This window comes from Cygnus atratus, chromosome 18 (assembly GCF_013377495.2).
Source record: "Cygnus atratus isolate AKBS03 ecotype Queensland, Australia chromosome 18, CAtr_DNAZoo_HiC_assembly, whole genome shotgun sequence".
In the NCBI taxonomy this organism is placed as follows: domain Eukaryota; kingdom Metazoa; phylum Chordata; class Aves; order Anseriformes; family Anatidae; genus Cygnus; species Cygnus atratus.
The window spans coordinates 9,572,725-9,588,931 of NC_066379.1; the positions used below are offsets into that span (position 1 = coordinate 9,572,725).

General features: G+C 38.8%; 1 protein-coding gene across 6 annotated transcripts in view; it reads left to right on the top strand.

Moving 5' to 3' along the window:
• HELZ (helicase with zinc finger) overlaps positions 1-9,406 on the top strand; it is an 83,674-nt gene extending 74,268 nt beyond the window's left edge. For 3 of the 6 annotated variants that reach the window (XM_035558785.2, XM_035558786.2, XM_035558787.2), the window contains 5 exons: positions 217-784; positions 1,152-1,392; positions 2,535-3,048; positions 5,336-5,588; positions 7,811-9,406. In XM_035558785.2, coding sequence (XP_035414678.1) covers positions 217-784; positions 1,152-1,392; positions 2,535-3,048; positions 5,336-5,588; positions 7,811-8,142 — 1,908 coding nt within the window. In that variant the 3' untranslated portion in view covers positions 8,143-9,406. The remainder of the gene's footprint in view (positions 1-216; positions 785-1,151; positions 1,393-2,534; positions 3,049-5,335; positions 5,589-7,810) is intronic. The other 3 variants (XM_035558788.2, XM_035558789.2, XM_035558790.2) reach the window with 1 other exon arrangement.
• Positions 9,407-16,207: the final 6,801 nt, after the last annotated feature.

The following is a 16,207-nucleotide window of genomic DNA, read 5'->3' on the forward strand; positions in this document are numbered from 1 at the left end:
AAATGAGTTGACTCCTGAATATATGTCCAGTATATAGTGAAGAATATATTTGTTCTTAAAGAAAATAGTAGTTCTGTGATATATTATGATGGGGGGCAGAGGAGGAATGGCACACATTTTGTAGAAGCTTTATAGACTTTATTTATTGTTAAATGAATTAATGAATTTATTAATTCCTGAAATTCTGTAGGTAAATTTTCCATTCTCTTTTTCTAGGTTGACTTAGACACAAATTCTCAGAATAGAAGCCCGGAGTCACGTTCCAATGTTGCTTACCCTAATGCTAAATTTCATCGCAAAGATAATCTTAACCCCAGGCAGCTGAATCTACATCTCACCCCACCCCACTCACAGTATGCAGTTCCCAATCGCCACTTCCAGCACCTGTCACAGATACCAAGGCAGCCATATCCTCTGCAACAGCAGCAGAACCTTTTAAGTCAACAACAAAATCATTTGCCTGAACAACAAAACCAAATGCCACCCCAGCAAAGCCAGGTAGTTCAGCAGCATAATCATTTGAATCAACAGCCTCCACAACCTTCGCAGCTTTCCCCTGCTTACCAGGCAGGCCCCAGCCAATCTTTTTTTAATAACCCAATTCCCCACCGACCACATTCTCCTGCTGTAGATGCTGTGATTTCAGAACAACACCCCCCACCTATGTTACAAGAAGTCAGTAATCCTTTGAGGCCTATTGCACAGCACAACCCTGTTCTGCCAACCCACTTGAACAACTTCATTGAAGAGAATCCATCAGGAATGCCCTTAGGGGACACTTTAGGTAGGTGACTTTTTCTTTATTTAAATTCAGTGTTCAGTTATAACTACATTGAAGTGAAAATGAAGGAGGTATTTACCTTTCCAGGCATATTGCTCTGAATTGGGTCATTGTTGGGTTAGTTTCCATAAGTAATGTCATTGAGCATAATTTGCTGCTTAAGGCATGTTCGAATATTCAGCACTTTATTAGAAAAATTCATGTTTATATGATTTTCCGTATAATTTAAATAACCAGGTTATACACTGCAATGCAGTTAGTAGATAATAGGCCCTGGAATATACTGTATAAAAAGTATTTTTTTCTGACATAAAGATTTTTTTTTTAAAAGGGACATTAGATAAATTTTTTTTTAAAACTATTTTTATAGATCGTATGCATGGAAATGTAGCTTTGGAAACAATAAGGCAGCAGCAACAAGCCAGGTTACAGCAATGGAATGAACATAATGCCTATCTCAGTCAAGGCACTATTCCATATCAACACCATCACCATCCTCATCTACCACATCTTCCTCAGCAACCAATTGGATTGCATCAACAGCAGCAAGTTAGGGCAAACTGGAAACTTGCCAGTAATACAGAAGATGAAACAGAGGCAACATATTCAAGGTATTTGTTTACTGAGTCATCAGAGCTTGTATAAAATTGAGCAGTGGGCACCTATCTGTAACACTGTGATCCAAGTACAAGGCACTAAAAGGTATTGCATTTTGCTGCTGTTATTATGAAGGTTAAAATAGTTGGCAGGCTGACTTACAGCTATGCTTTTACTATGTGTTATGCTTTATTCTGTTTATTGGGTAGTAAAGCTGTAGTGAAAAAATACATTTATGGAGTATCTCAGTGCTGTATTTATGGAATAAGTAATGGAAAGAGAGTAACAACCTTGTGCATATAAAGGTGGTACCTGAGTGTAGTTAAGGCCTATTAAGCAGTAAATTCTTCAAAGTGAATTAGTCATAAAAGGCAGATTTCTGTGCTTGAAAAAACCAACCCCCTGCCCACAATGCTGCTCCCCAGTCAAATCCAAACTTTTATTCCTTTTTAAAAAGCCTTTTATTTTAAAAGCAGATTGTAAAATATGCATATTCTTGAGATGGAGCATTAGGGGCCAAGAAAGAAAGCTGTTGAACATAAACAGAAAAATAGTTCCTGTGGCCATCAGCTTTAATCATGTATATTGTAAAGGCCAGATTTTAAAATTGCCTCTGTTTACTGTCATCTCCCACTATGCTTTATTTTCCATCTGGTTTGTTATAGCCATGGTAAAGCCTCTAAATACTCTCTTATCTGACTCCGTAAGGTGCTGAATTGTATACTCCCTTCCTTTTGAAGAAGTTTGGAAATGTATTGTACAAATGAGGGGAATCCCTGATTGTTCTGGTTTTTAGCTTTTAAGGGGTTAAAATTTGATTTAACTGTGGGAAGTGTTTTCTATAATAAAGCAGGAAATCCTTACTTTGGTTGTCTCTTAAGAGATAACAAAAACTTGATTCTTCTGACTGAAAAGGAAATCTCAAGAGTTATTAAAACTTTGAAATGATTCAGGTAGGTATTTCACCCAGTTAATCCTCTTGTGCCTAATTTCTGATTGCTCACAGTCGCATCTTTTGAAGTTAGGGTCAGCAGGCTCAAAGATGAATATATTTAAATCCAGTGGTTTGTGCTTTGAGTTTTCTCAACCGCAAAAAGAGTGGGATTTTAGAAAAACATTTTTTCTTTTTCTTGATACATTTATTCTGTCAATACAGATTCCAGGATTTGCTCAGAGAACTGTCACACCGTGATCAAAGTGAAAGTCGGGACTTAGCTGAAATGCCACCCCCTCAGTCAAGACTGTTGCAATACAGACAAATTCAACCCAGAAGCCCACCAGCACTCCCTTCTCCTTCCTGCAACTCTAATCACAGTGGTCACTTTCCTAACTTCACTGAAAACAACAGAGACATTGAAATACCCAGTAACCCAGCATTTCAGCAACATTTACCCCAAATATACAATCCCCCTTTCTCAATGCCATCTGAACATATAACCCCATCTCCCTTGAAATACCTGCAACCTGATGGATCGTGGACTTATGCTAACCTACAGCAGAATCACCTAATGGGGCAGGGCTTTCATTATGGTATACCTCCATTGCCCCATAGGGCCCAGCAAAACCCTTTTATACAAATACAGAATCATCAGCATGCAGTTGGTCAGGAGCCATTTCATCCACTCACATCTCGAGCAGTATCTGCTTCTTCGCTCCACAGCTTAGAAGAGGTAGGCATTTTTGTCTGCTTATGCAATTGTCATGTCATTTTAATATGAAATTATATTTTGAAGTGGTCATGAATGCAAAATACCTCACATATGAAAAGCTCGCACTGGGGATTTCTTTGAGCTAGAATTTTCCTGCAAGTCTTCTGTGTTCACCCTGTGTGTATTTGTGGTTCTCATCACTACAGGACTAACATTTTCTCTAGCAAATAGGAGGTCTTGGCTTTTTGAATATTATTCAGAGTTTTTTGCAATCATTGCTCAGTTATCTGCAGGTTGTTTGTCTGGAGTGCAAATTAACCACACCTCAGGTGGAGACTCATGAGATGACTTTGGAAGGTCAGCTCAAATCAGCCAGCCAGTTGGCTCAGTGTTGAACTGTGAATGTGTTTGAGTTAGTTTTCATACTAACCTGAGACCAGAAGAGGTACGGTTGTTTTAACGTGGTATGAAACCTGATGTAGTAAATCCCACCTGGCCTGAGCTAATGCTGTGTAAAGCCATTCTGTGTATTTTGGGGGCTCAGTGTTGCGTACCAGTGCAGAGGTACCCAGCCGTGTAGCATGAATCTGGGCCTAGCACAAACCCTGCCACCCACGAGGTGGCTCTGTCTCTGTCAATCTTTTTTGTTCTGGACTCTAGGGGAGGTAGTGTAATGGGATGTAGACTACGTGAGCACATATAGCCATAACAGGTCATGTTTTGAACAGGGGTTTTTAATTCCTGTTGGAATCTGGAGTGCTGAGGAGTGTATGATATGCAGATATGGAATATGCTGGAGCTGGCTGTGTGACAGGACTGGCAGAATTAATATTCTCAGATAATCTTGCACGGACTGCATGTGATGAAATATTTGCACATAAAATTAAGTGGCATGTCCTGTGATACATTTATGTCAAAGTTTTTAGAGTAGCTATGATATGTGTTCATTACTATCCCACATGATACATGTTTCATTGCGTTTTGACTTCTGAAAGTAGAAAAGATCTTAGAGTTTATGTGCCTGAGCAAAATAACTAAAATTGAATGCCAGTGCATTTTTACAAATTTTTGTATTCTGCAGATCTAGAGAGGTTAATGGAATCCTCAGGCCCAGCTAGAGCTGTAGTAAGATTTGCTTTTATAGGCATTTAGAAATTCTTTGTCTCAGTCCATTAAGCCATACCACCTTGTATAAAATCTAATACTTTATGACAACATTTAATGCCATCAATACAGCGGGATGTAAGAACAATGGCTCTTCAGCAGTAATAAACTAATAAATATTCCTACAGAGTTTGTGACGGCTCCTGCTATCTGAAGACAAATAGAGTGAGTCTTTATGTAATTAGTGCAAATTCATTTTAGTTCTCATTACTTCTTCCTTTCAAAATGTGTGACAGAAATGCAAAATGCAGTAAAAACGTTACAAGACAGACTTGCTTGTAAAGTTTCCAGGAGGGCTCATTCAGCTAGCAGATAGGACTGAATTACATAAAGAAATCAAAATGCAGTTTTAGGTGTATTTGTAACAGAGATCCCTCATATGAGGCAGGTTTCAGGAGAGATGTCATGACCTTCGGTATCCTTACCAAACTGGTTTTTGTTAAATAAACTAATATGATGGACTTGCTTTGAATCCTGAAAAGTCTTTAAATCTTGAAGCCAACAGGTTAATGGAATTTCTACCATTTTCATTTACATGATCTACAGGATCTTGGAAGCAAGTAGTTTCTATGGTTTCAGATAAAATTCTTTGCATTATTTCTCTTGAAGACACACTTGTCCAGAGCGTTCATTCTGTGTGTATATATGCAAAATTCAGTACACAAATGTATCGTGATTGGCCAAATCCTGGTATCATTAATTTGCCCTCTGGAAACTGAAAGCCATTTTTTCCTCTGTACATTGTAATTGATCATTTTCTCTTGCTCTTATATGTTTCTGTACTTCCTTTATATCATTTGTAAATGCTGGGTATCCTTCTTCTCTCTATATGATTCATTTCCCATGTAGGAGTGTAAGATATAAAGGTTGATTAAAAATTAAGGAATCTTAGTTGAAGCTCTTTATGCATCCTTTATAATCCCGTGTCTGTTTCGTATGGTTAAAATACATTATCAGTGACTGCAGTATACAACGTATAATTTGAAATGTATTAGTGTTTTTTTCTAAATGCAAAGGATACTTTTTTTTGTAAGACGTGGCATGGAAAAAATTGGATGGAAAAATAGCATGTGCTACATGCAGTTGAATAAAAGGAGCAAAAGGTCTTTTTTTTGTTTTGTTTTTGTTTTTTGTGTGTTTGCAGTATGAACCAAGAGGACCAGGCAGGCCGTTGTACCAAAGAAGAATTTCCTCTAGTTCAGTCCAGGCTTGTTCTGAAGAATTAAGCACTCCTCAAGAGAGTCTTGGTCAGTGTAAAGAGCTTCAGGACCACAGTAACCAGTCATCTTTCAACTATTCATCACCTGAGTTGTGGGTAAACTCTTCCTCATCTGCCCCGTACCCAAACATTCCATGCAATGGAGCCAACAGAGCAGTTCCACCCCGGGAGTTGTTAGGTAGGTGCAGACTTGATCTTTGCTTTTCTCTCTGCTCCAGTAAATAGACTATTTAGGCTGGAATGAGCAAGTCTAAATGAAAGGATATATATATTTTTTTCTCTTTGTTTTCACAGAATGTTTTCTGACATCTCTTCAAATCTTGAAACTAATTTAAGCAAAGATTTTTGAAGTATTTATTCTTTTAGTAGTTAAAGGCTTGCTAAGAGTAATCCTATTTTCATTTTCTGTCTTGTTCATATTCTGGTACGTTGCTGATGTCTGAAAAAGAATACAGTTGAGTATTTCATCCACTAAATGCAATACTGTTTCTTAGTCTTCCTACAAAAGTTCTAGTTAACCCACATATTCTCTTACAGTGGTTTCAAGTGCAACTGAGATTTTGCTTAAAGGATCTGAGGTAACTGGTGAGATGTATTTGCACGTTATTTGTCTCCAGAATCAATAACATTTTTTGTTGATGTTACAGTCTGGTGGGAAACAATAGAAACTGTATTAGTGAGCTCTGTATTTCGTGGTAAATTTTAGTACTTCATTATTACTGTGAAGTCTAAACTTTTACCATGGAAGACATGGCTTCCCTGTTGGTAGTTGCAGTGCAGATCGACTTAGTGGAGAGAAATAAAATAAACTTCTCAGTGATAAAAAAGGCTTTTCAATTAGAGACACGGCTTACTGGCTATGATGATGATATTTGAAGTTCACACGTGTTTTATAGTGTTAAAGGTTAATGACGAGTAACTTCATTGTTTCTGGTTACTGTTTTTTAATCCATGAAATAAAAATCCACAAGAATGAGAAGCTGTGAACTGGTCCTGTGCTGGTATTCATTGCCTGGGAGTGAGCAATCATGACACCAGACAGTTCAAGGGCTTTTATTCCCTGTACATCAGAAATGGCTGTGGCACAAGTATTCAGTTACATCACGTTGGATTTATGGAGAGTGCAAGGAGAGCTGCTGTGAATTGTTCTGTGTTGTTATAAGCAGGCACTTTTCAAAATTGCAATTTGAGAGCTTGATTTGCAGTGTTCTTTCTCTTGATAGGAAGAAAGTGATTTAAGTTCTTATTCAATATGTTTATCTTCATATTTTTTTCTTGTGCTAGACACTTCTACCACACTTAGTTTTCACCTCTAGCCATGCTTGTCATTAGTTGTCTTCTCTCGAGTGCTATAGTTATTTTGGGGAAGTTATTTTGCTTGTTTTTTTTTTTTTTTTTTTGAATCATAGCATCCCTAGTAAAAATGTTTTGCTTATGTTCTTTCCACATCATTTTTCTAAGGTATTTTTGTGTACTTTACCAGAAACAAGTGTGTGTGCAACCCTTCCAGTGAGAAACTGAACTGAATAATCATGTTTTTCTACTTATGTAATCATTTGATCATACATTCCTGTATGTGCACTTCAAAAATAACATTATGGATTTGAAGATGGAAATAATTACGGAATATATCTGTTGTTCAACTCCTGGGCTATTTTAGCTATAATGTATACCTGCATTTCAGTGTAGTTTCTCTAGCTATGTAAGACAGCAGAATTCCCCAGACAAAATTAAGATACTTCATTAGGATTCAGGAAATTCACTTGAAAGCAGTTTTATACCTATGGTTTTAAGTAAATGTTTTTTTCCCTGATAGTTACAGAAGTTGTTAAATGTAGAGCAAGAACGTATCAATTAGAACCACATTCAGACAAAAATATCAATAATTAGTTGGGTAACATTCAGAAATCTGTGTTGCTGCTTGAGAATGAATTATATATGGTGCTGTAAATTTTAATTTTCACCTATTATGCTCTAAGGCAAGAAGAATGAAATACTCTTTGTACTGTCTCAGTGGATAGTGTTTAAATTAGGGTATATCCCATTCTGAAGCAGCTTACCTTCAGTGTATCTGCAGAGTCTGCCTGTGCAGAAGTGCAGGTTCAGTGTTACTACCTCTGTATGTGTACGCACATGGAGAATATGTTTAATAATGTCAGTCTTCTCGGCATTGCTGACGAGGGTAATACAAGATCCAGTAGCTGGAAATGAAGCCAGATAACTTAGAAGAAATTTCTCTAGACAAAGAGTGACTAAACACAGAAAGCTGGGGGTGCAGAGGGGGCTGTTACCAGCAGAGATGGTTTCAGTATTGCTCAGTGCTTCCTCTGAGGTTCCTGTACATGGATTTCCTAACTCAGAGTTGTTAACTTAGACAAAATCTGCTTTCTCCTTTCACAGCTCCACCGAAGACGGTCAAGCCCCCAGAGGAACATCTGAAGGCTGAAAACATACAGCTCTCAAATTCCTTCAACTACAACGTGCTGCAACATCTTGGCCAGTTCCCACCTCTCATGCCCAACAAGCAGATCGTCGAATCCAACAGTAACAGCCAGCAGAACGCTGGTGGGAGCAAGCCTGTCATGTCCTACGCAAGTGCTCTGCGGGCTCCGCCAAAGCCCAAACCTCCTCCTGAGCAGACAAAAAAGAATAGCGACCCTTTGTCTTTGTTTCAGGAACTTAGCCTAGGTAGTTCATCAGGTAGCAATGGCTTTTACTCCTATTTTAAATAATCAGATTATTTTTTTTAGAGAGAATTTAATTTTTATTTGTGTCAGTAGATCTAAGATAGCTGGGGCTTCACCTGTAGCTGCAAATATTCCCTTTGTTTATATTAGTAAATATATCCTCACCTAATTGCTTTGCTGCTAGACTTGCAACTAATTTTTTTAATTATATTCCATTATTTTGCATTTTTTGATGTGGGTCGTTTTTTTTTGGAAGCTTTCTGTAGGAAAACACACATTATTTTTTAATTTGTGTAATGTTAATGATGTGTTGCATTAAACTAGCAGCTGAGAGGTTACCTGTACAACTTCAAAAAAAAATAAAAAAGAGGGAAAAAAAAGAAAAAAGAAAAAAAAAAGAAAAAAGTTTGTCTAAATTGTATTTAAAAAGATTGTAAGTAGCATTTACATTTATTCAATAACGTTAGCATACTATGCTGGGTTTCTGTACCAGAAATGGCCAGTTAATGTAAAAATGTATGTTATTTCTGCTTAAATTCATTTAATTTTTTTTTTTTAATAAAGATGCAGCATCTTCTAAATACTTTCAGTTTTATCAGCTTTTTTGTGAAGGGATGCTGCATTCTCAGACTTTTCTAGTTTTAGATTCTGTATGATGTGGTATTGTATTTTCCATTCACTGTAGGGTAAAGTAAAGGCATTCTTTGCAGACACCTATGCCATTGTTTGGAAGCATTCAGATAAAAAGTATTGGTATACTTAAAAAGAAAAAAAAAAAACAACAAAAACAAAAACAAACAAAAAACAGAAGAAAAAAACAAAACACAAAAAAAGAAATGACAACAAAAAAAACAAAAACAAAAAACCCAAAAAAAACCTCTACACTTTATTTTTGGACAAGCTAGTAATATAAGCTTGTTTGAAAAGTTAATTTGATAGGTTTTTTAAATGAATCATGAAGCTGAAAATAAATTTTTAGGTATGTTGGTGCTTAGTAGATTTAATAACTATTTTAAAAAAAATTGCGTGAATTTAGTAAAATACTTTTTTGTTTGTTTAATTTTTTTTTCCACTATGCATGTGTAAATGTTTGTAATCTGGCTTTTTCTTCCCCCTCCTCCCCCCCTTCTCCAGTGGTATAAAGAATTGTGCCGCTTTAATTTTTTTTTCCGGTAAAACTTTTGGTACATTATTTGATGTTTACATTAAAATGTGACATTATACAAGGAAATTCAGATATTTTGCTAACTGTTTTGTTTGAGGAACATCATTAAAGAAGAGATTTAATGTTTGTCAAAGCTGTATCCAAATTAATCTAAATCTTTTGGGGATGAGAACGGTATCCAGGTTATCTATGAGTTCTGCTAAGTTCTCCACAAACCTGGCCCCTTAGGAGTACAAATTTAAGCAACAACAAAAACCAACCAAATTATGGGATATTTAAAATTTAAAGAAACAAGTGTGAATGAAAGCGCAGAAGATGATCTTTGTTCGTAAAGATTTCTGGTCTTGCTCACTGTTCATACTTTTGCAGCTGGGGAGATAAAGGGGTGTTTGCATAGTTTCTCCAGATAAGTAGTCCTCCTTTTACACTTGAATAGATAACTTTAAATCTGGGAAATAATTTTTACAAGGACTGAGCTGGGTTTATTTGCAGTATTCCTCCACTTATTACATACAAAAATAAAAATTTATAGGCTGTGGGGGGTGATTTCTGATTTTACATCTGTCCGTGGGACACCTTGCAAATTAGCAGCGTCCGCTGCTGTACTCAATCAGATTTTTGCTCTGGTTACAATCATTATTTTTTTTTTGCATTTGACTTCATGTTCTAAGTCAAGGGTCTTTACATAATGGGGCTGATTTAAACTCAGTACACTGCAGAGGTTTGCATATATATATATATATTTTATTATAAACCTTTGGTTCATGATTCAGAAATGTATCTGATTTTTTTTTTCTGTAAAGAAAAAGTACGCATAATTTGTTAATTTATTTCCTAATGTCTATACCAAACAGAAGATGCTGGGGGAGGGGAAAGCCCCTGCCAAGTTATGGTTAGCACTTCAGCACGTGGCATCAAATAAAGAAGACCCAAAATGAGTAGAGGCCAAATTCTACAGCCTTGGGGTTTTTGCCGAGCTGAAGACTTCAGGAATAGGTCCATGGGAAATTCCCTTGTGAGGGCTGGGCATGTGCTCTGTATACGTTAGCCTCAGATGTTTTATTTCAGTGGAGCTTTGCTGGTTCTCCACTGAGCACCTGGCACTGCTCTGAGAGAAGAAAAATCTGTGTGCCTGAATGTTATAGTCTGTGAGGAGCTCTTGGTAAGATGTGTAAGACTATGACAAAAGACTAGGTAGGGTTCAAATGCACTTCACTTCGCCGAGTTGGCATTGTAATTTCAGGGGTTTCAAAATCACTCATTTATATGGAGCAGTCTTTTGATTCTGTTCACCATATTTGAATATTAAACTAATAAACATCACTTGTTAATTTACTGCTATCTGTGAATTAGTTAAGGGGGAGATGGCTGCATCTCACCACATTCTATTCTGTTTTGCACTGGCATTTTATCTACACTAAAAATACTATAAAGACACTTTCTCTTACACTTTCAATTCTATAACCTCATGAAAGTCCCCTCAGGTTTTGGTTATGGATTTTCCTAAGTGCTCTCACCCAGGAGTTTGGGGAGGGTATGGTGGAGATCTTCTAACGATCAGCTTTGAATATATATAGAATGAATCCATAGTATTTCTTGAAGTTAATATTCTTCTGGAGAAAAAAAAAACACACATGTTTTTTGAAATGTTTTGTCTAGCCCTTATGTCATGTATATAACCCTTTCGTTTTTAAAGTAAATTGCTTGGTTTTTATTGGAGTCATAGTTACTTAAACAAAAACAAAAAACCCACTGTATTGTAAACTGTTTTAGGGTTTAATCAAACTTATGAAAAATCAAATTAAGCCCATTAAGGTGGCTCCAGTGGGTATGGACTCAGGCTGCACTTTAAATATGGAGCTGTTGCAATTACAGTAAAAATTTAAAAATATGAGTGTAGTTTCTTGGTTCATGTACAATATCTCAACTTAAAGGAAATGAGGCTTGGACATCTACACTGAGTACTTGGCTTCTTGACTTTTTTTTATAACTGAAATGTCATACTTAAAAGTACAATACATGCCAAATCTCATGCTCCTTGTCCAGGAATAAACATCCACTGTTTTCTGTGGAAAATGTAAATGACTTTGTCCAGACCTAAATTTAGAAAGCTTGTATTTACTAGCAAAAGGCTCTGGTTTTATACAGTTTAATTTCATTTTTTTCATGAGGAAAATCTGAATGCCTCATGGGAGGTTGTCAGTGTGATTCTAGGAACTAATAAAAAATTCATTTTTTTAAAAAATTTGAACTCTTTTTTTTTTAATTTAATTTTAAATACAGTTTCTGCCATTTAAAAAGCTACTTAATGAATGGAATTGGTAGATTTTCCCCATGTGCATTTGAAGACTGATATTATAAAATAGCTTTCAACTTGGTCTTGCTAAGTCAGAAAAAGAAACTGGAAGAGATCCTGCTCACTTCCATCAGGGCAGAGGTCACTTGGAGCTGGATTCTGAAGCAATGTTTATACTTCTTGAAGGTATAGGACTTTTGTTTGGTGTCTGGGGTAAGTTTCATTATGGCATCAGATATGGATGTGCTAGTCCACGGCTTGTCTTTTTTCTTGCCTGCAGTTGTCATCATGTTTCTGAAAAGAGCTTTGCAGCTACTGGTCTCAGATGGAGCTTTCTTGGTATGTTCCTGTCTCCCTTCATTAGTTCTCTGGCTCCCATATGTTCTTCTGTTGCGTGCCAGTCCCGCTGCTCTGCAGGACACTCAGGTGCCGTCGATCTACCTGGAGATGTGTTCTCAGGCATATCCACAGTATCAAGCTCCTCATAGCCAAAGTATGTCACAGGGACACGTCCCCTCTCCATTCTGTCTAGCGTAAATCTTTGCAGTGTTTAGCAGCTACTCACCATCCTTAAGTGTTTCCACAATACAACTAATAAATATCTCTTATGCATAAAAGCTGGCTAGTTAGAACCAGAGCCCTTTCATCCATATTTTCTCCTTGAAGTTGACGTCTAGTATATTTTGTACCATTATATTTAATTGTATGGACTATGGCACTACTGACCCATAACAGTATGTGACTATTTCCACTGACCTTACAACTCCCTTGAGTAATATTCCCTACTTTGATTAATTAATATTTCGTTCCCAGATTTGTCAAGTTCAGCTGTTTTTCTGCAGAGAATATGCACTATAAGCAGTTCTTTTGCTGTGTGTATAATACCTCTACTGTAAGTAGCACTGAGAGCAGTGTTTGACCAGACAGATTTTTTTTTAGAGTGAAGCATATCAGAATCCGCACATTTCCAAAGCAATAAGCTCATAATGCTTTCTGCTCTACCCGTATCATCATTCAACTCACTTCATTTGTTTTGTTTAAGTTTCTAGTTTTCCTAGAAAAACTGTGAACAATTAACTTGTCAAGTTGGCTGGTGATGATCTATGGTGCCTATAAAAAAAAAAAAAATTGTACATCATATTCCTTAACATGAAATATGGGCCATTTCTGCTGGGATAGCAATATTTGCTCAAGCATCTTTTTATTTGGTTGTGTCAGGAACCAAGGACTGAGTCACTCAGTTCTTTTCTGTCATTCAAGAAAAGTAAAAGGATTCACAGCAATTGTGGTAGGAATGTCAGCTGGGTGCAGGGTTTGTGGCAACTGTAGTTGATATATGTTGAAAAGTTTTTACTTCGATAGAGGTCAATGTATGCTTCTGGTAAATTAAAAAAAAAAAAAAAAAGCAAAAAATCTATAATCTGAATTAGCCAGAACTAGGCAAAAGATGTTGTTAGTCCATTTCCCATAAGACTTGCTGTCTCCTGATGGGTTTCTTTGGAGCCAGAGCATATATCAAATGTAACAAACTGAGAACAATGTTGTCCTATGTGTTGGTCAAAACCAAGCTGATGCTCTTTTCTTGCACCTTGGTTATAATGGAAATGAGAAATAATTAGAACAGATGCATTTAAAGCAGATCCTGTTGCTCTGTGTGTAGTTCAGGGGACAGAGCAGCCTAATATTCCAACATTTGTTATAAAAGCAATGCAACATTCACCATGGGAAACTAACATCTCTTTTAGATGAAGTTTGTAACGAGGTTTAGGTTTAGTCTATAAACAGTTTCTGCACGTTGGTTAGGTTTGTGGCATGCATACGTCTGACTGCATACTGGATTGAGCCCAAGGGCTTGGTGCTAATCTCCAGGTCCTTCGCTGGATCTGGCAGGGGCAGCACTGCGAGCAGCCCCCTGCTTATGGCGATGACTTCTTGTGTCGGGTATGTTCCTCAAGAGCTATCAAGCGCAGGAGAAGGTGCCCTTTTGCAGCAGGGCCGAGGCTGCAGATCTCGTTGCAGGGCTGGGGGCAGAAATTCTCAGATCTTGGGGACCTTCTGGAAATAATTTCCACAACTGTTGAGAGTAAGGAGAGAAAAGAAGCGATGACCACAGGGAAGCGGCAAACACTGTATACGCTGGTGCTTTTCAGGCACGAGAAGGGTTTTGCACCAAGGCCTCCCGTCTGTCCATTGCCCTGTGGGCCGGGAGCCTGGGGAAGGCTCCGCCGGCCTGTGCTAGGCCGCTCACCTGATCCGTGCTGTTCTGAGAGCGCAGCTGGCTGCTTGCTAAACAGGTGCTTTCCTTCGTCAGGGGTGTTAGTCTGGCACCTTTTCTGCATGTTATTCACGCAACACAGTGCTTAAAAGAAGCAGATTCTGAGCCTTGCGCCTAAAGCAAATGTTGCCCTTACACAAACAAAAATCTTCCTGACTTCCATCGCGCTCTATTGTTTAGCACTTGGGCTCTGTGATGGGCAGATCTGAGAAGCCAAAATCTCTGCTGTGTCACGTGAGGAGAAGGGGGCAGTCAGTGATGTTGGTTTTACGAGTGGCAAATGGCCGGTTCCCAAGTGACCCGTGACCATGGCAGGGCCACTGCGCCGGCTTTGGTGGTGGCTGGTGCTAGGCACTGGGTTTGTGAGGTGTTTCTCTCTCTCTGGCGTGCTGGCTGCTGCCACCCTTGGCCATGGAGTGCCATCACAGGTCCCTTGCCAAGTGCAGCTGGGTTCCCATCCCCTTTCCACTGGGATAACTCCCTGCAGCAAGGATGTTTCTTTTGTGGTTTCCTGCTACATTCGCAAAGCTCTGTTGGCCATTCCCTGCTATTTGAAAATGCAGACTTGTTACAGCTCCTCCTCCACCCAAAATTTTTATTCTTTTTCTCTGTATGAAGGCCAATTACTTTTATTAACTCTCTTGAAACATATTATCAGCTCCGTGGCAGGGAGATTTGGATATGGCAGAACAAACCTGCTGTAAGAGCAGTGCCTTCCCTGCTGTGAATACCAATGACCAATTTAATGGACGAGTCCCTCAGCCACATTTCTTAATATCTGGAAAAGGAAAATGAAGTCATCCACATGCTCCTCAGTCTTGCAGGAACCATACTGAAATAGTGAATGATCAAAAACCCTCTTAACTTACTGCAGACAGAAAAGAAAGCTTAGTGAGTTTAAGAGCTTCAGGAAGACATCTAGCTCAGCTGCCAGCGTTGCTGTCTGTGGGCGTAAGCTCTCGCTGCTGGGAGCTGTGTATTTTCTCTGACCCAGGGGTAGAGTGAGCACTGAGGGGCTGTCAAACCTCTGAATCCAGACCAAGCCCCAGCACTCAGTGGGAATCTTTCCATTGCCCTCACTGGGGCTTGGATGAAGTGTTTCCGCCCTGGAATGAAGGGACACACATGGGGAAGGTGAGACCTTGCAGGATCTGTTTATCTGAAATATGTGTTCTTGCTGATGACTATCAAACGTAACTGGTCACATCTTTAGGGGGAGTATGCAGCTCCTTGCAACATATTGGCCCATCAGGATAAGAAACCATCCAGAAATTTCTTTGTCACTGAAGCAGCATTGCAAGAAGCAGCTGGTGCATGGGAAAAGTGGGGGACAAAGGGTGTCCATGGGGCATGGGACATGCTGCCAGTCCATGTGGGGTGATGAAGCTCAGACCCATATCACCAGACCTCAATTATTTCAACCCATTGTATCTAAGTTAAGGTTGTTTTGCTGGTGATGGCTGAGCTGGGGATGCCTTTGTGTCTGCCAACTGCTTTGCTTACATTAATCTGACGTTGCGTATTTGGATATCCCAACCTGGGTCAGCCAGCACGGGAGGCGATCCAACTTGCTTTTCTGTTGTGGTAGCATGTAAAGGATCTCCCTAGAAACTGGTCTCTGTCTTCCTGTACAATGAAAGTACAATTTAGGCATGTCAGCTTTCTACCAAAAATAGGATTTCAAAACCATTTAGCATTTCACTGTGGTGCAGTGACAACTTGAAGACTTGCACTTGTCTGTCTTTATGAGAGACAGAGGCAGAATTCCCCAGCTTGCACCCAGATATGAGCACCAACGAGTGCTTTAGCCCAAAACTCTATAATATGCAAGCTATTTATAGTGCTTCTTAACTTCAAAGAGCTTGAAAAATACTCACGCAACTTCACAAATGGCTTGTATTCTTGCTGACACTTCCTTGATGGGAAAACAGAGATGTGCCTGCGGCTGGCTGGCTGCAGTGGGGCCAGGGGCTCACAGCAGGGCCAGCCCCTCACACCAGCTCCAGGTTGCTGTGCAATTTCTCAAAATGCTGGCATGCAACATGATTTCAGATCTATATAAAACGACCAGAAATTTTCTGTTCTGATTTCTGCCTTTTTTTTTTTTTCCTTCAGAATTGAGGACAGTTAATTGCAGAGGGAAAGAACGCTTCGGTTTCCTTTTCTCCTGCTTTTAAAATTATCTGGTGAAAAAAACAAATACATTTTCCTACTTGAGGGGGAAAAAAAGGGGAAAATGCTGAACAGTTTCTAAAAACTGAACTGCAAACAACCAAAAGCTACAGATGCATGCCTCTCGGGGCTGGGCTGGAGGGGCCAGGTGAGTGCACTGGTCTCTGCAGCACAGCCAGCATTGCTTGCCCACGATGCCTCA